Source organism: Brienomyrus brachyistius, chromosome 3 (assembly GCF_023856365.1).
Source record: "Brienomyrus brachyistius isolate T26 chromosome 3, BBRACH_0.4, whole genome shotgun sequence".
NCBI lineage: Eukaryota > Metazoa > Chordata > Actinopteri > Osteoglossiformes > Mormyridae > Brienomyrus > Brienomyrus brachyistius.
In genome coordinates this window covers 24654418-24674119 of record NC_064535.1, presented here as the reverse complement: position 1 = coordinate 24674119, position 19702 = coordinate 24654418, and the positions used below count along the sequence as shown (strand labels likewise).

Here is a 19702-nt window from a genome sequence, read left to right as displayed (position 1 = left end):
TCGATGCGTTTAGACTTTAGTTAGTAAGTCTTCCGAAGCTCCAGGTCATTCAACGACATAAAATAAAAGAAACTTGCAATGATTTTTAATCAAAGTCCTAATCGCTGTTTAGTTTAATGTCCATATTTCAAAGTAAATCATAAGAGAAAACAAGATGCATCTATTCATGACTTAATATTTAAACATTTTACTACAACCGGGAAAATGTTCATACTGACAGTGAACTAATATTTAACAACATACCTTTGTGCGTTATGTGAATAGAATGATTAAGTTGCTACACGGTATTTCTGAGCTGAATCATGGAATTACAAAGCATACGGATGGATTTTGGGACTACCAGTGAGCTTGAGAAGATATGGTATGTTTAAAAGTAGAAAAAGACCTTTTAATTAGTTGATTTCACATTTGCAGACATCTAAAGAACATCAGAAGACTGCAACCCTCCCAAGCTTACGGTGTCAAAAACACACCTTTACTGTTACAGACTTTACAACATCACTTTAAGTCTCTGTATTTATTGCAGCATACAGTATGTGTAACTGTCTTCAAACCCACCCTGTGGGAATCCCAGTGACTGAGTCATTGTTTACCACCGAACCATAATGAGACCAGAGGCCGGGGGGGTCGGGGGGTGGGATAACGCTCCACTAGCTCCTGATCTTCAGAGACTCCAGCCAGCTCTGGGTCCTCAGCCTGACGGTGCCCCTCTCAGCTCGCGCCTCAATCCGGGCCCTGCCCTCACTTTTTCCATTAATATGAGCTGGAGAAAACAAGGGAGAGAAATACAGTCGTGCTGTTTACCCGAAGTCCCTCTGTTAAAACATTCATCAGCAGAGCCACAGACTCAGCAGTTCGCAGGAGGATGTGGGGGGTGCCGTGGGCGTAATCATTATCTGAGCTGCCTGGTCTTTCTGGGTTTTTTCTTAAGAAGCACTTATGAGTTATGCACGTCCTGCATGTGAAAGCAGTAACTTCCTATATCTGGGAGTACAAGGCTGCTCTGTGATCACATTTTGCCTCTTGCAAAAAAAAAAAAAAAAAAAAAAACAGACATATGATGAGTAGATCCAGCTGTGGAATGCTGCAGCGATGCAGATTCATGTGGAACCGTGACATGTGCACTGTAATAACAGTATTATCTAGCAGGGACGTCATAGGATACGAAGTCAACTCTGAGCACAGAGGCTACTCTTGCTGACCGAAAACGCAGAAGCTGGAGGTTGGGGTGCAGACATGCTGTTCTCCCATGCGAGGCATTTCAGTGCAGGTGTCCACGGCGTAACAAACTGCCGAGGAATCGTATTCCTTCAGGTCTAGCCCCAGAGACCCATGGGAATCAAGCTATGAGGCCTTTTGGAGCTCAGTGCCTGACATCAGTTGTTCAGAAAGTCAGAGTTTCCACAGGAGGCACATCTGGATAAGCGGCTTTGCAAACCAAGCGTTACTAGTAGCTACCCCAGACAGAGCTCAGCTGTGGTAATCCTAAAATAGCACCTACTGGAAGAGTTACTCCTTTGTAACTGTGCAGGACACACAGAGTGATGTTCAAAATGAAAGGACACGGCTCTTTTGCCCGATGTTTAGGCATATCATCGACACTTCACGCATCCGCTCTGAGGGTCAGCGCAGATGGTCTGTGGCTCACCAGTGACAGAGCTGTGGGTGTCTGTGCAGTCGTGCTTGGCCTCCTGAAGATCCACCTCAGAGCTGAGCTCCAATGAGGATCCAGACAGCTGGACTTCAGCCTTTATGGACGCTGGAACCCTGATGGAGACAGAGCCTGTGGGGAAGAAAGCATCTACATCAATAAAGACTACACCTCCATGCTCATCTACACCAATAAAGGCTACACCTCCACGCCCATCTACACCAATAAAGGCTACACCTCCACTCCCATCTACATCTATAAAGGCTACACCTCCACGCCCATCTACACCAATAAAGGCTACACCTCCATGCCCATCTACACCAATAAAGGCTACACCACCACTCCCATCGACATCAGTAGACTTACACCACCATTATCTACGTCAATAAAAACTCCACCCGCTCCATCACCTACTTCTGCATGGTTTATACCCCTAGAAAACCACACAATAAAGTCTGTAAATAAATACTCGTTGTCACACCTTACATCTTTACCTTGCTCACTGTGTAGATCTGCAGTCCCATGCTGGCCCACATAGGCATCAATATCTCCTTCATGGGAGAAAACCTTTAGACAGCCATATGACCCATCTGAAAAGGCAGGAAGACCCGAGTCGTGATTCACATGCCCCTAAACGCTGACACATGCACCAGCCATCTTCAGACCTGCTTTAGTGGGTGTGAAACAGGCGTCTCTGGCTTTGGTGGACGGGTTAGCGGATGATTCAAGGGTCTCATGTAGGTCTGGCCGCGTCCCGACCAGCAGGGGGCAGCTCCATTGGAAAATGAACCCAGCATGCATAGCTACGGCTGCCCCAGGACCACCGATGACAGGAAGCATGACGAAGCCCAATCTGGAGTTCTGCACGAGGGCCTTTTAAAACTTTTTCATTTGCTTTAAAACTAAAAGAGGGGGCATTCCTCTTAATCTCTAGGATGAACACTGAATTCTGCCCCAGTGTCTGATATTTACAAAGTTTTACTTTTTAGCTACAGCACAACACATCCCAACAAATGTATGAAAGCTATAATTTTGGTTTCATATAATCTGTTTACTGAAAAAAAATAATGCACCGCTTTCTATAACTGGTTACAGACTGCAGCCAGTGAGCAAAACTAAGTAAAGCTGTGGACGCATACAATGGAAAACATCATTTAACTTCTTGAGGCATCTGTAGGCACATCTTAAGGAATCATGCAATGAATATTTTCCACTACAAACAAGAGGCATCAGGCGCATAAGTCGAGTGCAGCTGAACACATCACAATTCTGTTTACCAATGATGATGTTCCCCGTCTCTGTACGCACTGTCGTGTTACCTGTTAACAAAAACAACGTCAATGTTAGTCGGAGGTTCAACATGCTGGAACACACCGTGACCTTCATAAATGCAACGCTTCTCTGGATGTTCTTTGATGATGCATACTGTTGGCGTAACATTTTAAATACGCTGTATATTTTATATAACCATTTAAAATTGCATACTACATTTCCATGAAAAACCACGTAACCTTATATTTAAATACACACTCGGCGATCACAGGGTTGAAAGAAAAAAAAAAAACCCAAAATATACTAAGTGGAAAAGCATGATAATCGAAAGTGTGGACTGGCCTATATAGAGACACTTACCTCACACGACAGGAAAAAGAATTTGTCTGTGCGTTTCCACACACAGCTTGAATCAGGAAGAAAACGTGGAGGGGGATTGTACTGAGACCCCTCAACGTGGTTTGGGCTCCATTTCCATTTTGAGACGTACATCAATGTACATCACAAACTTGCTGTACTCTCATGTGTGTCAGCGTGTGTGTGTTGTGGTTGTGTCTATTGTGGTCGTTTCCTCAGGGACTCCGGTTCTCGTGAGCAGACGCAGCTAATTGTTTCCATTTGCTGTCACAGACATACTATCCAGCGCAATTACCCCATGCTGCTCTCCCACCTCATGTTTCTCCCCCCCCCCCCCCATCAGTGCTCAAAAAGCACCCTATTTGGTCTGTCTGTCAACCCAATCCATGCATGTCTAGGCTCCTTCCCATCACCTTGGCCTGGGCCAGGAAGGACCACAGTGAGTTTGGCCCTCATACACTCATGGCCTAGACGTTTCATCCCTATAGAAAAACACTAGTGATATTAAGCAGAAAACGCAGACTGGAACTCTCTCCTGCTGCAGATGTTAATAATCTAGTAATAACCTGCAAAAAAGGTTCAGACGCAGCATTCTGTTATCATGCAGCGAAGACGCACTTGCATGATACCATTTTTTTTTTTTTTTAAATACACACAGTATATTTTTTGCTTGATTGCTCAGGATTTTGTTTGCCAAATATGCTTTCGGCGTGATGCATACCATGCACGCTTCCCAATTCAACATTTCCCGAGGAAGACGACAGTGAGGCAGACACCGCATATACAGCCTTAACCTTCAGCGGCCCGTGCTCCGTAGAAACCTTCATGCTTGTTGCCTGAACCTTCTTGATATCGACCATCTGACAAAATAAGCAAAAAAAAAAAAAAATGGAATAAGGTATTATTCAGTTTAATAAGTGCTTCAGTTACCAAAAACTCTCTCAGATGAATGCTTTCTTCGACTCCCTTGCGCATTCGGCCGAACTGAAATCAAGGTGTGTTTCTTTGTCTCCGAAATTCGGCATGTTGCATCAGAAACAAGGGAAACAAACGCTACGCTATTTCCAGATGTGCTGATGTCCACATTCCCGTGAATGGTGCCAGTGCCTTTGATGTTTCCTCCCGCTGATTTCACAATCACCCTGCGACCCTGCGGGTAAATTAATGAGAAGAAATGAAGAAACATATGCATCACATTTCTAAGTACTATTGCTGTCTGATAGCATTCGCTTTGTGTGATATTTTATCCTTTTAATAGGAAATTGAGACGTCGAGAATTAGCCATGATCAAGATGCCGCACGGCCTGTTTGCTTCCAATGAAAGGTTAACGAGCCGAAAAAGCTCATAAAATATATTTAAAGGGTATCTTGCTTAGGGCTGCAATAAACCTGGTGCAATAAATAAGCTACAGAAACGTGAATAAAGCACAGCACAATTTCATTCATAAAAATTACTTGATTTATCAACGGGATAGAAGCTATGATATGTAATACGTCCAGATTTCTGAATGGAAAACCACTTCAGTAAGTCAATCATTTATTGTTGTTGGTGTTGTTATTTTCAGACTATTCAAGCTTATTCTCTGTAACGAGATTTTAATCACGGATCCATTAATGTCTTGGTGCAGTTACATATTTAGTGGAATTTAATTGGACAACGAGCGACCTCTAGTGGAAAACTGACAACATGAACAGTAAATATATTACTTTTACTGACTTGATATATTCTCCAGTAAACAGAAGTTGGACACATAAATGAGAAAATATGAAGACAGCCTGGACGTCATGGTTACCTTTACAGAGTGCAGGACACAGATTCCATTTTCTGTTACTACCTTGTAGTTGTCACACTCCATCTCCCCGATTTCCACATTGCCCTCCCCCGATGTTGTAATACAAAGATCTGACCACGAGGAGAAACAACATTTCAGCGTGCCCCTTCTCGCAACGGTTTTGTACTTTTCCTGCTGTCACAGCCTACGCTTTCATGACTTCATACCTGACTTCATTAGATGTTAGCATCCTGCCTCTGCGATCTGGGCTGCTACAAGGCCATTAGTGTACAAAGTAGTTAAACAAAGCTTACCACTCTTGATTGGGGCTGTCAAATCAACAGACACGTTACTATTGACATTTTCGGACAAAATGTGCAACTCTTTGTTTTGGTCATCGTACTGCACGTAGAAATTGTCAAGCTTCAGTCCTTGGTCCGCGCTGGTGCCGTGTACTGTGATGAACGCGCGGTTTGCTTCGGGGAACGAGTGCGGATCCAGGGGTCTAACTGAGATGTTGCAGCGCAGCTGTGCTTTCACGGTACTGAAAGGGCTAACGACAAACGTCCACTGCTTTAAAGGTTTATGAAGTTCACTTGACTGAAAACAATGCGACGTCGACAGGGTTCTTGCGTCCTGCAAGAAGATATCGATACAACAGCCCTTAGCACCTCTTTTTTCTTCCCGACGCAATATTTCTCCAAGTCCCCGACATAGTCGTTGAGTTCTTATGAAATAAAATGTCATGACCACAACTAAGCACGTCCACTAATAGTGCAAAGTGCGCAGCCTAAACAATGCGACCATGTTCCCGACACTTTAGATCACGCGCAAAGCAGCGGCAGCGGCACCTACCGCGCATGTTTATGTTATGCTCACGCGCAACGGGCATGCTGCGCAGTCCATTAAACGCACACTTTCGTCAGTTAAGTTCCAAACATGCTTGATACCAATGGTCATATTGTCGATGCAGTTCTCTTCTTACATGAGATGACTGGCTGTTCTCAGCTTTTCTGGCGTACATGCTAAATCACTTTAGACTCTCATGTTTTGCAGCACCTTAACAAAAGTTGACAAGGACAGATGAAGGGGACCCCCCCCCCTCTCAGCCTGACAGGAAGGCATTGTTTTAAAGGTTTACTTATCCTTTATGGCAATTTTCACGCGGTAATTATTGAATTTTCGTTCACAATTTTCTTTCTATATAAACATATCAGTAAGTGCGAACTTTTTTATCTTCTTAATGTTTTATGTAGGAGTCATACACTCGATCATAGCTATACCATGGTATAAATATATAGTTTCGCAATACAACAGTAGTAAGTATATGTCTATATAAAGTTATCTTACATAGAATATTTAAATAATTCGTTTACTTAATGCTTAACTAAATAACTTGTATGTGGTCGATTATTGCACAGTAAGGACGCCGATTGCACGTTGTCATGGAGACCAGTCCCCAGAGTTCCTGTACATGTTGTACACAAAACATCAGACGCACAGATTTATTCGACAGCAAATCACCGCCGCGGAACACAAGTGAGTTTTCAGGAACGAAAATATCGTCCAGCAAACCTAAGAGGGGATTTTAATTTTACTTTTAAAGTCAAAATATGAAATTCATTTGACTTTCGAAGTGAAGCTGGTCAGATACGAACTTTTAGCGGATATGTCGCCAGTCGAGATGTGAAGCTGGATAACGAAAGCATTTATTGTCATTTGCGTTAAACTGGCAGGCTTGCTTTCCAAGTTGCGTGTAGTAACCTATCGTGTCAATAGATTCAAAATTAGATTTAAAAAGTTTTAAAGATTGGTTTAATTGTAAACCAATATACATACTTATTTAACGACCACTAAGTGAAGTATTTTACATCACCTTGCTAACCATATAATTAACTAACTATTAATTTTAATTGAGAATTGACAGACTTTGTGTAAGCTATGTATTGTCTAAAGCGGCGACTTAATTCTTGGAGCTGTGGTTAGTTTTAACCAACCGACCGATAGATGGCGCTAATTGAACGCAAAAAAAATATAATTCGGATCTGGGAATCAGTGTGCCTGCGGTCTGATACTCTTATAATGTTAGGACAAATTAATTATACCGCTCATGTGTTCACCTGCCGTTCACCTGTAACCTCCTCAGGCAGTTAGCAGTATTTTATGCAGTATGTTTATGCCTGGCTGACCCATTTAGTTAAAGCATATGAGCAATGAAAAATCTGTGGAGATTTTGTGCCCTGCTGCTGCTGATGACGATGATGGTGATGATGATGGTGGTGGTGGTGGTGGCTAAATTATCTGATTTGTGGTGATGGTTCGACTGAATTAAATCTTACATCTGTGTTTTTGTGGCTGTGACAGGAAGCCAGAACCATGAAGGGCTCAGTCTGTAGCGAGGAAGGGGAACACGGCCCAGAGGAGACGCCCATATCAGCTCTGGCTCCACAGGCCGATTCTCAGGAAGAAATCCTGGCGTTGGCCGCCACGAACCCTGCCATCCAGTGTCTGGAAGAGGTACAGCCCAGCCACCATTTAAAATAATGCAATCATTGTCATTGAATTGCTGTGATTTTTCATTAAAGATACTGTACACAGAAGACACCAAAATTCAATAACATCAGTAACACATAAAAAGACTTTTAACATTTTTTTAATTATAGGGTAGTAATTAATCACTGTGTCATACCACCAAATCATGTCATGGAGCAGCTGACAAATATGGAATGAATGATCAACACATGTATTGAGTTCCAATAGAACTTATTTTCTGCTCATTGCTAGAGGCAATCTATCTCATTCTGGACAGAAATGAGAGATATTTTATTCTTGTCTCTATAGAAATCTTTTACATTTTCAGTTGTCTAACAACAGGATTATATGCATATATTTTATATGAAATTCTATTTTTTTTGTTTACTTTAATATAATAAATACATTAGATGTATTTTTAACTCAGTAAATATTGTGTGGATTCTCAGTCCAGTCTAGACTCATAATCTATTCCAAAGCAAAATGTGGCAACATAAAATATCATGTATTTGTTGCTGTATTACAATTTATTGTCTCACATAAATAGATCTGCTTTATCTATAAAAATATGTAATTTTGCTCCAGCACCCAGCATAATAATCTGTATAGTATTTTAAAAGAACGAGTTTTGTTGTGATATATAAGCTTAGTCTGAAGTGTCTGGAGATACAGGTGGTACGTCCATGATAATGTGGATACTGTTATACACACTGAAGTCATTAATCCGTCCATCTTCTCCACTTATCTTGGTCAGGATCACAGCTCATTTACTACCACAAATTTTGTAAAGAGTGTGGCATCACTTCATTTAGAATATGATTATTGTTTGCCTATTCTATTTTCTACAGTGAAATTCCTCTCTCCCAAGCCCTTCCAGAGTCATTTCAGTCTCTATTGCACAAACGGTGTTTATCATGATATATATGAAGGCTGAGGTCAGTCTGTCATTATTAAGCACTTTTCCATGCCTCTACTTCAGCTATACGCCATTTTCCCGGAGCTTCGTCTCTTTCGGATCTTATTATTGTTCTAAAAATGCACATTTTGCATGCATGCACTTTTCTCTATAACTTCAGCCACTTTCCCAGATCAAGAACTGTAACGTGAACATTTCGGCGACTGCACAACATAGATCAAGGAAAGATCAAACCTCCCTTCACAACATCGATGACCTTATGGTGTATAATTTTTGGGCCTGATCATCATTTTTACAGTCTTAAAAGATTGTCTGTAATTGGTTGGATAATACTCATTGGACATATTGTGCCACGTTCCCCAGAAAATTCCATTGCGCACCCCTTTATATGGCTTGTTGTAGTACTTCCCATTGAGATTTGCAGCCATACAGGCATCAAACCACCACCCAGAACTGTAGAATGCCCCACAGTTTCCAGAGGGATACATATCGTTGTCCTTGTCTGGAGTAGTGAAGTATTTCTGGTCATGGTCATAGAGCTTGCTGAAGTGCAGTGCGTTCCCAGCCGTGCCTGAATAGCCGCTGACAGAGAGGCGGTAGCGGAGGAGCTCGTCGGCCACGTAAAACCTTTCGTATTTGGCGTACTCACGCACACCTTCGAAGTCCTCCAGCTCCACCCGCAGAACCATATCCTTGGCTTTGGTCAGCAGGTGGATGCGGTCGTTGCCTAGCCAGAACTCGCCGCGCGGGTCGCCGAATCCGCGCTTGTACGCGTCCCAGGTGCGGTTGAAGTTGATGCTGCCGTCAAGCCGCTGCTGCAGCACGGTCCAGCCTCCTCCGTAGGACTCCATGTCGCACAGAACCTCAAAGGTGCCATTCCTGGGGTGTGGAGTCACACGGTACAGCCCGTTCCTCCTTCCTGGCACGTTGTAGTCGGAGCAGTCCCTCGGCGCTACAAGGACTGTGCAAATGATAGTCAGCATATAGTTCAACACTAGTTGTGCCGGCTCCATTCACTGGAAATAAAACGTTTGGTAATAATCACCCATGTTCCCGGCCTTGCTGGACAGATATCAGAACATTTTCATATACACAAGCACTACGTAAAAGTGCTTCATGGAGCTCTAAGGGGATAGCGTTATACGTAATGACCAACATGTGTTTCCCTCCTCAATTGCAAATGGCAAAATTTTTAGTTTTTCATTACAATATTGCTGCTGCAAAAATATCTACTTATACAGCTAGCCAAACACTGGACAAAAACACTGATCAAGCAAAATAATGAAGAATAATAAATGGCCAATAAATAATGTTGACATGTACAAGATGCAAGGCTCAGGAAGATGAAGATTTGGGGAGTGTATACCCCTTACTGTCAAGAACCTTTCAGTCTGGCTATCTCTTCCGCGGCAAACCTCAGTCTTTTGTTGCGCGGTGCTTGTGTTGGGTGGTATAGCTGTCTAACGAATTGTGGAGTTGTACTGAGCTCTGAAAAGCATTTAGTGTCATAATTGGCCCGCACTTACATTGGGGTGAGGCTTGGGCGGAGCACTGGCTGGAACACGAGTAGCTGAGCTGTTTAAGGGCTCCGGTGAGGTTCTGCACCTTGCTGTTCATCATGGCCTCCACATTCTCCATGTTGAGCAGGGTAAGTTCCTCCAGCCGGCCCTGTAAAGAGCTGATCTGGCTGCGGGCATTCCTCAGGCTGTTGGACATGCGGCTGATTTTCGCCTGCATCTCATGCACGCTGGGGCCCTGCCATCCATGCTCGGATTCAGGGCTGGGCACCTCTGCATGGTCTCCCTGCATGCTCCGGTCAGCCCGTGGTCCACAGGCCTGGCAGGAATTCCTCAGCTGGTCCACGGTTGTCCTCAGTATCTGCAGTTCCTTTGTTGTCGTCTCCAAGTGGAGTTCTTTAGGCAGCTGCAGAGTGAGGGGAGGGAGGGCGAGCTGGTAGGAACACTCACCCCCATCCATGCAGGGGGCTTCGGAGAGTAGTCTCACCTGGCAGCTGCCATCCCCCGTGACCCCCACAGTGGCCGACAGGAGCACGATGGCCAGAAGGAGCCGCGACGCTGTGTGTGTTCGTAGGATGCAGCACCACATGCTCTCTGGCGGTGAGGCGTTGGCAGAACTGCTTCTGGCTCCTACAGCCGCGCTTACTCTGAGACAGGGCGGGGCGGGGCAAGAAAAGGTGGGAGGAGCTGAGCTGGATGTGGGGGGGGGGGCAGTGCTCACATCACAGTGCAGCTCTGTTGGGAACAGACTAGTGTTCGCATGCCAGTCTCCATTTGTTCAGATTTTGTTTCTTTTTGTTCCTTTGTTTTTCCTCATCATTTTCAAACAAAAATTTGTATTTGTTTGCTGAATATATGGCTAAAATGTCTACACAACAAGCTTTCCCTCCAAACCGCAGGATATTGCATCTTTTATATAGATTCTTTCAATTTAACGGCTTTGGATGATGTTGTCGTTTTTTCAGTCAGATTGCTTTACTACTATATACATCCCAGGTTACACTCTGTTATGTGATGTCATGGATGGGCAGTATAGCAAGATATCTGTTACTGCTGAAATTTATCAATAAATCAGGTCATTTAAAAGCATGGTTTGTGTACAATAAACAGCTCACAGTGGGCGTGACACACACTGCGAGGTACGAAAATAAAAAAAAAAAATTAATTAAGTTAAATAAACCCTTATGGTGACATGAAGCAGCCCCCTAAGACAGATGGGTTGGAGGTCACCCAGAGTGCTGGGTGGGGTCAGGCACTCGGGCATGACGGCCTTCTGCCCAGCCATGTGGCAAGCTGCACCCTGCACACACATCCTGCAGCCAGTTCACTCTGGGGTTTGGAAGACTCCAGCTGGAAACCACTGACACCTGCTTACCGGGGTGCAGGGGTGAAACTGCACCCCCTACTGGCCAGATGAAGGCGATGCGGTTCCTCGCCTCAGAGTTTAAATTGTGCTATTAGTGTCTTTTCAAGGAGCGGCTGACTGGACATGAACTGGGCGCAGCCGGAGTGAAGAAGTAAAAGCAGGATTGGAAGACTATGGTGCACACATGGCCTCCACATGGGCCTGGCACAGCGTCCCGTCGTGTTGCTGTGTGTGTCTGTCTTATTTATTCTGAAATGGAGCGATTCAGTGTTCCTGGTGATGTAAGCCAATTGCTGAATATTAATGGCCCAGGATTCTTGTTGTTTCTTTGTAAAGCGAAGTTCATGGCTAATAACAGTTGAGCACAATAGCTCTCTGTACACAGGCCACGTCAGACCTTGGGGAGTCACACAACAGACAGCCGCGCTCAGACAGTTGTCTCTACACACTGTGTGCTGTGTGAAAATCCAGAATCGCTGACGCCTTGGTGGCTGAATGCATCCCATCCTCACTTGGTCATGTGACCCTAAACCTAGCCCTCGCATGTCCTTGTGTCACAGTACACTACATCACCATCCAACATCTTTTGTTTTTTTTCAGCTTTGCTCTGCTGGGAAACTGACTGGGGCCAGAGCTGCCGAATTAAAAGCAAGTGTTAAGCAGCTGCAAGACACCTTGAAAAGGTAAGATTGCTAAACTGCTGCACTGGGTGTTGCTTCTTCATATGAAAATGTACTAATGGCCCAGAGATGTAGTGTAGTATGTCTGGGCGGTTATGAGGTGCGGTTTCCTATATCTACACCCCACTGCTTGCGTGCCTGCAGGTACCTGTGGGCAGGGGCAGGATTGTTGTTTTTGGGGCCAACATCATGGTGAATTCTGACGGACATTCTGACGAAAATGCAATTTTTTTTTACCACAGACATGGAATGTTAAAAAGCAGCCTACATCGTTTTTTTTTCCCTCAGTAAAAACATCTAGCCACCGATACAGGTCCATTTACGCATAGGTTGACAATCCCTGGCACCCACTGTCCCAGCAATGTAGCGACACCTTGTTGCCAAAAGGGGGCGAGTGGTGGTAAAAAGCTCTGCTCCCTGTGCAGTCAGCCTCACAATGGGCGTCGTCATAGACACCATAGACCCAATGAAACCATTTTTCCCGCTCATCATGACAGGTCAAACTGAACCCACCAATCACGGGGCGCCTAAGTAGCTGCTTGCCTCCCACAGCTTGCAGGAGTCAGAGGTGCGGCTGCTGCAAGAGGCCAAAGGTTACACCTCGGAGCTGCAGCGGCAGCAGTGGGAGCTGGAGAGGGCCGAGCGCTTTGACGAAGCCCCCAGCACAGAAGCAGGCGGCATGAGGCAGCAGGTCCTCAACTTATCCAACGACCTGTGGCTTTCCGAGGAACGCCAGTCCCAGCAGCAATTCCAGCTGGAGAGGTCAGTGTGTGGCAGGCGCATGTGTCAATGCGTTGTTAGATAACGCCCTCAAAAAATACAATAATCCAACAAGTTCAACCGTTATGGAGCATGCAAGACATACCAGAACAAATAGGTCATACAGTATCACAGACTGAAATTGTTATAAGGAAATAAAATAAGAGAAACGGCAGCTGCGAGTGAGTACGGTTATTGAAACCATAATGGTGTACATTCCGCGCAAATACAATAACTCTTCTCATCATATATTATTGGCGGCCGGTGCATAGCGCTGACAGTTTTATCAGTGCTTCCTCTTTGCGAGGGCTTAAGCTCATCTGATTGGCAGACTCCCATATGTGGGTGTGTCTTTAAGATCCATCCGTGGCCATTGATCACGAGCCAGAGTGAGACTCATTAATCTGTATTTCATTTTCCCTTCAGATTAAAATTCAAGTCATTATTATGAGTTATGAGGGGGTCTTTCTTGCCACAGGGTATTTCCTTGATGGTTATTAAAGCTGTTTTATTCACAAACCTTAAATATTACCCTTGAAACACACATGCAATGTTAACAAATGACAAAATGGCACAAATAAGTATAGCAAAAACTTTGTAACTGACATTTATGCACATTTTTTTGCATAAATTTTCTATAATGCAGAAAGGAAAAGGGGGATTGGAACTGATTCACTGCTGTGAGAGGCTCCTACATCTCATCAGTCCTTTAGTGTTACTTTGTGTTGTTTGGGTTGTGTGTTTCAGATTGGAAGACAGAAGGGCTGTCCTTCACATGGAAAGAAGGCCCCAACTCAAAGCAGCTGTAAGTAATTCAGGAAGACAGATCGTTATTTTTTAAAACCTGACACTTTAGGTAAGATAAAGCTGTCTTTTATCATTTATCACTTATCAGCCTGTATATTTGAACTGAAGCAATTTTGATTAAGTATGGTTCTCATGGGGAGTGAACTGGAGACCCTAAAATTAGCAACCTGGAGGTTATAAGTCTGTATCCCTGACAGTGAGGACAGCTGCTGCCCTCTTTGTTCGTTACTGACTGCATATTCAGCTCAGCAACAGTTTCATTGCTTTATTCCTTCTATTATAATTGTGTACTAAGGTTGGAACTAAATCTAAGTGTGTTTTGCTCATCCAAAAGTTATAAATTTCAACTTCAGTGTTGACAATGCTTAAAGAATGGACAATTGATGGTATTTGACTCTAATGTGTGCATTAAAAATGTCTTTTTAATTGCTCAAAAAATGCTGAGGATTATTGTGAACGCATTCAGTTTAATACGTAACATATGAACCACTGCTTGTGGTTTCGCGTGCAGAGTCGCTAGCAAGGATTTGCCGTATCTGCGTGCAGGAGCTGGAAAAGAAGGTCGAGGGCTTGAGGGAGAGCTGCGAGGAGCTGAAGAAGGAGATCACCCAGAGACATGTGGAGATCAAGAGCCTGGAGGAGAATCTGGAGGCCAAGCAGAAGCACCTGCAGGACAAGCAGCAGGAATTGCATGGCAAGAATGAGGCTATCGAGCTGTTTGAGGTAAGCAGCACTGTTTTTAGTTATCTGAAATCGCAATGGGCACATCCTCCAGAAGACTAAGCGTCGATTTCCGGTTCCTCATTAGGCTCAACTGGTCCAGCTCCTTTCCGTGCCTCTCCATCTGAAGAAGGAGACTGAGAGAATCACCTCCAAAAAGGAGTAAGCAACAGCTGGTGTGCATTTGAAGTCACAGGGCCACCTGATGGTGGTGGAAAGAAGAGGGTGACAGTCAGAATGGACGTTCCTCCTTTACCCCCCCCCCCCCCCAGGGCCACAAGCAAGAGAAAGGCAGAGCTGGACGAACAGCTGTCAGAAATGGGCCAGCTGCTGAAGAATATGGAGACACAGCTGCAGAGGCTTGAGGAGGAGCGTCAGACGGAGCTGCAGGAGCTGGAGAACCAGAGGAGGCTGCTAGAGGCGGCAGAGCACAGACAGGGCGAGCTGCAGCAGGAGCAGAGCATGACCAGTGAGAAGCTGGCAGCCTTAAGCTCTCAGAGGTAGACAGACACAACCTCATCCTATATCACTGACAGCTCACACAGTGGCGGTCAAGGGCACTGCTCCGGATCCGGTGGGGGGCCTACTGTCTTTCCCTGGAGTATTCAACCTTGATGACTTCACAGAGATAAAACACTGTGTGAAACGTCCAGCTATGAGCTCAGTCTATATTAAGCTGTGTAGCAAGGGGCTAATTGCATCAGGGTTGTTCCATTAGAAACTGTTTACTAATGGCTGCGTCTCAGTGTACTTTGTGGAGCATTAGACCGTAAGCACTGGATACCCATGGCTGGCTAGCGGCCAGAAGTAGAACAGCGACCTTAAGCGCAGCATAAACAGAGCTAAAGTGAGAGGCGTAGAGCGGGTACCTGAGCTGACCCGGGTGATCAATACTCAACCCACAGGTGCTTGTTGGAAATAAACCTCAGTCACGCTGCATCGGAGAAGCAGAGCGTGCGTGAAATCTTGGGCAGACGGGTGCGAGAGAAAGAGAGGCAGCTGCGTAGCCTGAAGAAACTGGAGCTTCAGGTGAAGCTGGCCAGTGAAGCACTAGAATACACAGAGTCCCAGTACAGCAGAACCAAAACACAGGTGGGTCCGGATCACACCCAGCAGGCACGTGTAGGTGGGGGGCTGGGGGTGCCTGAATGATTAAAAAGTGCCCCAGGTTCAATTGCATAGGAGATAGCTTGATATTGAGGGGGCAGAAGTTAAATGTATAATTCTCTATTTTGGAGGCCAGAATGAAGCTCAGATAAATACTGGGGGTACATGCCCCTCCTAGTCCTGCCCTGATCTGCAGAATTAGCCGGGTGCGAGCCCCGGCACCCCTCGTTTCAGTACCTGCTCCTCGTAAAGTCTGTACATGACTCTGGCGCACGGTTCGCGGCTGCATTGCAGCCCGGCATTCTTTGAACGGCTTCATCCCACTCAGCTCCGGCGTCGGTCCTCTCTGTTGCAGAGGGACGCAGTGCCTAAGAGCGACGGAATACTACAGAGGAGAAAGAAGCTGGAAAGAGAAGTTGAAATTCTGAAGCGTAACATCATGCACCAGGTGAATTTGCATGCAAGCAACAGATAATGCTATCGAACGTCAAGCGGTTCCAGCTATCAGCCAGCTTACAGTTCATTTACATTGTAAATAGTTAAATGTTATATGGTAAAACTGCACTTTTGGTGATAATAATGGCAGATTTTTTTATAGTGTCCTATATTTGATAGGCTATGGCCACTTGTCAGTACTGTGCAGCCAGTTGATTGAGGTCAAAGGTCAGGGGTCATATATACAGTCGGTGCATAGCCGAAGAACGGCGGTCACATGCGACTGTTGATGGCTGTGTGCAGCAATCGATGACAGAGGCGGAGGCTCTGGCGGTAGAGAAGGCCCTGGAGAAGGAGCAAGCACTGATGCAGGAGGCACACCAGCGCAGGCAGAACCTGCACCACCTTAGGTGCCTGACCCAGATCAAAGCGGACGAGAGGCAGCAGAAATCTCGGGAGCTGATCCGAGCTCAGGTAGCCGCACACGGGACTGAGGCTTAATCAGCAGTACTACTATAGGGCTCCTCTTACTGCTGACTGCTGTCAGCTTTATATTACATTGTTATTGGCTGTGCCTTGAGGTGCTAAGAATCATTAGCTTGCATGTATACAATACAGAACATTGTTGTAGGTGGTAAAATAATATTTTAGATGTAATTGGAAAAATTTGATTTTGTTAAGCTCCTGTCTTAACTGTCAATAGCAAAGGTTCAACCGCATCAAACAGGAGCTGAAAGGTAAAAGCTTGGTGATTTGGGAGCACAGGAGGGAAACGCAGGATGTGCAGGCCAGGTACGTGCATGTTTGTTCCGCATTCAGAGGCAGAAGGCTCATTTCCTTGTACCCAGAGATTGTCTTGTCTGCTCTCCGCCCATCAGCTGTCGTGATGCAGGAAAGTGACTGTGTGAGAACTGGCTGCCTCAGGAGCCCCAAACTTGTTCTGCTCTGGCCCTCAGGCTAAGCGCATTTGCCAAACTGTTTGACATTGTGAAGAACGAGCGGAACAGGTGTGTCCATCTCATCCAAACGGCTTCTCAGAACTTGGAGAAGATGCAGGAGAACTCCAGATTCCAGGAGAATCAAATGAGGATCATGCACACCACCGCCACCAACTACGAAAAGTACGAATGATGTAATCGCTGGTATGGACCCTGCAGGGTTCTGCTTAAGACGTCCAGGCGTTGACTGAAAGTTTTATGCAGCTATTAGACATTTTCTGCACTTAGCTTGTCCTGTGCTGCTGGTATAACTTCAGTTCCTCTCAGATACGTCAGGTACCGGTCAATTTCCATCCATATATGGCAGGAGGAACAGCTCGAGCTATCCTGCGACATGCTTTCTGGTGTTTTCCCCCTTTGCTGTGTAACACTGCCGACCAATGTGATGCAATCCCTTCTCTACCCCCTACTGTGGGCCCCACGCCCAGGCTGCTCCAGAAATCCCAGCTTAAGCACCGACACAGCTGCACCATCCGTGACGGTCTGAGGGACGACATCTCTAAGGTGGCCTGTGCCCTGACCTCCATGAGCGAGCGGCGTGAGGAGCAGAAGCTAAGCATCGGCAGCCTCACTCAGACCATCGATCTCTGCGAGCAGAGCCTGCTTCACCTGCAGAAGAGCCATGACCAAGCCAAGCAGAGTCGCAGGGAACGGTAGGGTGGCTACCACCCATCTTGCCGGGTTGTGCCAAGGATGGGTATTTATTGGATCCCCCTGCCACATCATTTAGCCTGGTTACTTTTAGATAGATTACATTTCTACATTTTGTGAAAAGGTAGGTCAGTGCGATTTTTAGGTGGACCTCTTGAGACTTGTCATGCGAGTCACACTGAATTCTGGGTACCTGCTATAAGCATTACCCATGACGCTCACTCTGCTTCACCTCTGACAGTGGCATCCAGCTGCTGGAACGCGAGCAGGAGATTCACAGCTTGCAGAAGAAACTGAGCCTGCAGGACAGCCGACTACAAGAAGGCAACATGGAGGTGCAGGGCATGGAGGAAGAGATCCGCTTCCTGAATGTGCATGTCAGGAAAGAGAAGAGGCAGATTAAACTGCTGTGCAAGCAGCTCCTCGACAAGAAGGCTCTGGAGGAACAGATCACCACACTACAGAAGCAGGTGAAAATAGTCATACTATCACTGCAATTAGTGCTATATTATCGTGACCATTTTAACTTTTTTTTCTAGCCCAGATATAAGTGAAAGTACGGTATATGGACGAGGTGGCAATAGATAAATCTGAAGATTCCTGTTTGTGCTTGTTTCATTCGTGTATGTATTATGCAAATGAGGTGGGTGTGTCTTGTCTATATTTACAGTTTGAGTGAGTATATTATAATCTCCACGTGTCTCTGGGTGATCTTTTCTGTACAGTGAAACACCTGTATTCTCTATTTGCATTAAAGAGAGTTAGTGTGTGTTCAAAGAAACCTACCATCACGTAACATCAGTGCCCTAATCTTAGAGGTAAACACAGACACTTAATCAGCTTGTGACATCATCATTGTGACATCATCAAGTCTTTGTGTCCACCCTGGTGAGGCAATGCACACAGATTCTTCTCTAGTTAGTGACCAGGTGTCATCTCATTTGTTAGTGCACCTAAATGCCAAACGCATCACCATAAATGTATGCTTTAAGCTGTATTCATCAGAGGCGTCAGTAAATATGGGGTCTTCCTGACACAGCGACTGATATGTATCTTCACGGCACAGGCAGCAGACACTGACAAAAGCTGGAGCTCGCTCTGCTTCGCTGGCTTGCTCCCTCTGGCTACTTGACGGGGTGCCTGCCCAGTAGGATGGCATGCGTTGCCTCAGACTGAAGTTTACACTGCAGTTAAACATTTCTCTAAATATCCTTTTTAGATATGCATTTTTAAATACAACCCTCGGGAACACCACATGTAACGTGACACAATGTGTCCAGACTATGGCTTTGATCCCCCTTGACAGCCAAAACTTTACCATTTATAGCCAGGACCCTCCTGAAGAGTGCTGTCACAAAGTTATGCCATAAATTCCTGCCCTGAAATCAGGCGGACCGTTTGCGTATGGCGCCATGTAAACAGTTTGATATATTTTTTTTCCATAAATCCATCTTAAATGTTAAACATCTGTTTCAAAAGTTAAACATCTTACCTGCAGCTCGCTTTACTGCCCTCATGTAATGGGCTGTCTGTGCCTCATACACAGGCGACCGGTGGCCCTCTGGAGTCCTGTGTTGGGTCACAGCTCAACATGCCCCCACCTGCTTGGCTTTGGGGTTGCAGGTAGTCTGATGAGGTGGCAGCTGGTATTCTGGGGTGCTGGCTGTGATGTAGGGTCATCAAAGGCATATAATATTAATTACCTTAGTAACACGGTTGGCTGTATAAAAAGGGCAGGCTGATTAATATATCACAGAGTGTCTGATCAGCAAGTAAATAGTCAAATGTGACATAATAGCTGTGAAGCTCTCCACAGAAAGTACAGTTGATAGCACTTGTGCGCCTTAGAACATTTCAAAGAAGCAGCTGACTGTGATCTGACCCCAGAGCTGTTCAGTCACACGGTGGGCTCCCCACGGGCTGCTCTTCTGCTCGGAACCAGAGGTCAGCGAGGTCGTCTGTGAAGCCCGGGTGACTCGGGACAGGCTACGTCTGTGGCCCCGTATCACATTCACAGATAATATTTATGGTTGTGGAGAAGAGCTCTACCATCTGAGGAAAACATTTACACAGCACAAGAAACATTTAAGTGTTTCACTCCTGCTTTGTAATGATTAGCACCGTTTATCCAGGGAGAGTTAGTTGAAAAACAAAATTATTTC

At 45.3% G+C, this 19702-nt stretch overlaps 4 protein-coding genes across 6 annotated transcripts in view; 2 read left to right on the top strand and 2 right to left on the bottom strand.

Moving 5' to 3' along the window:
• Positions 1-1727, top strand: part of fbxl13 (F-box and leucine-rich repeat protein 13) — a 28998-nt gene extending 27271 nt beyond the window's left edge. The window contains exon 22 of the mRNA XM_049007350.1: positions 1588-1727. The gene's annotated coding sequence lies outside the window, so the exon portion shown is untranslated. The remainder of the gene's footprint in view (positions 1-1587) is intronic.
• fam185a (family with sequence similarity 185 member A) lies at positions 70-5908 on the bottom strand. Of its 2 annotated transcripts, none has more exons than XM_049007354.1 (8): positions 5367-5908; positions 5074-5183; positions 4338-4430; positions 4002-4140; positions 2929-2970; positions 2146-2241; positions 1649-1783; positions 70-763 (listed from the first exon to the last, which is right to left on the bottom strand). In XM_049007354.1, the coding sequence occupies exons 1-8, from the start codon at positions 5797-5799 to the stop codon at positions 651-653; spliced, it is 1161 nt and encodes a 386-aa protein (XP_048863311.1). In that variant the 5' UTR covers positions 5800-5908; the 3' UTR covers positions 70-650. The 2 variants fall into 2 exon arrangements, with proteins under 2 accessions (XP_048863311.1, XP_048863312.1); XM_049007355.1 differs by having other exon boundaries at positions 5280-5508.
• Positions 5909-6064: 156 nt separating this feature from the next.
• Positions 6065-19702, top strand: part of ccdc146 (coiled-coil domain containing 146) — a 15690-nt gene continuing 2052 nt past the window's right edge. Inside the window, exons 1-16 of one of the 2 annotated variants that reach the window (XM_049007346.1) lie at positions 6065-6219; positions 6474-6591; positions 7417-7569; positions 11984-12066; positions 12616-12825; positions 13570-13627; positions 14176-14352; positions 14438-14511; positions 14622-14849; positions 15255-15441; positions 15812-15904; positions 16195-16365; positions 16595-16683; positions 16848-17012; positions 17318-17542; positions 17782-18010. In XM_049007346.1, coding sequence (XP_048863303.1) covers positions 6203-6219; positions 6474-6591; positions 7417-7569; positions 11984-12066; positions 12616-12825; positions 13570-13627; positions 14176-14352; positions 14438-14511; positions 14622-14849; positions 15255-15441; positions 15812-15904; positions 16195-16365; positions 16595-16683; positions 16848-17012; positions 17318-17542; positions 17782-18010 — 2277 coding nt within the window. In that variant the 5' untranslated portion in view covers positions 6065-6202. Of the gene's footprint in view, positions 6220-6473; positions 6592-7416; positions 7570-11983; positions 12067-12615; positions 12826-13569; positions 13628-13869; positions 14016-14140; positions 14353-14437; positions 14512-14621; positions 14850-15254; positions 15442-15811; positions 15905-16194; positions 16366-16594; positions 16684-16847; positions 17013-17317; positions 17543-17781; positions 18011-19702 lie in introns of those variants that run through there. The other variant, XM_049007347.1, reaches the window with a different exon arrangement.
• fgl2a (fibrinogen-like 2a) lies at positions 7693-10642 on the bottom strand. The gene is made up of 2 exons (XM_049007352.1): positions 10027-10642; positions 7693-9461 (listed from the first exon to the last, which is right to left on the bottom strand). Exons 1-2 carry the CDS (start codon positions 10604-10606, stop codon positions 8758-8760), a joined length of 1284 nt encoding a protein of 427 aa, XP_048863309.1. The 5' UTR covers positions 10607-10642; the 3' UTR covers positions 7693-8757.

What these genes read in the sequence shown, in the direction of transcription:
- fgl2a (XM_049007352.1), bottom strand. Translation starts at nt 10,606, where the DNA reads ATGTGGTGCTGCATCCTACGAACACACACAGCGTCGCGGCTCCTTCTG. An exon ending in CGCCCAAGCCTCACCCCAAT is followed by an intron (nt 9,462 to 10,026) that starts GTAAGTGCGGGC and finishes TCATTTGCACAG; the next exon opens with TCCTTGTAGCGCCGAGGGAC.
- fam185a (XM_049007354.1), bottom strand. Translation starts at nt 5,799, where the DNA reads ATGACATTTTATTTCATAAGAACTCAACGACTATGTCGGGGACTTGGA. An exon ending in GACGGGGAACATCATCATTG is followed by an intron (nt 2,242 to 2,928) that starts GTAAACAGAATT and finishes CTGCCTTTTCAG; the next exon opens with ATGGGTCATATGGCTGTCTA. An exon ending in AGATCTACACAGTGAGCAAG is followed by an intron (nt 1,784 to 2,145) that starts GTAAAGATGTAA and finishes TCTTCCCCACAG; the next exon opens with GCTCTGTCTCCATCAGGGTT.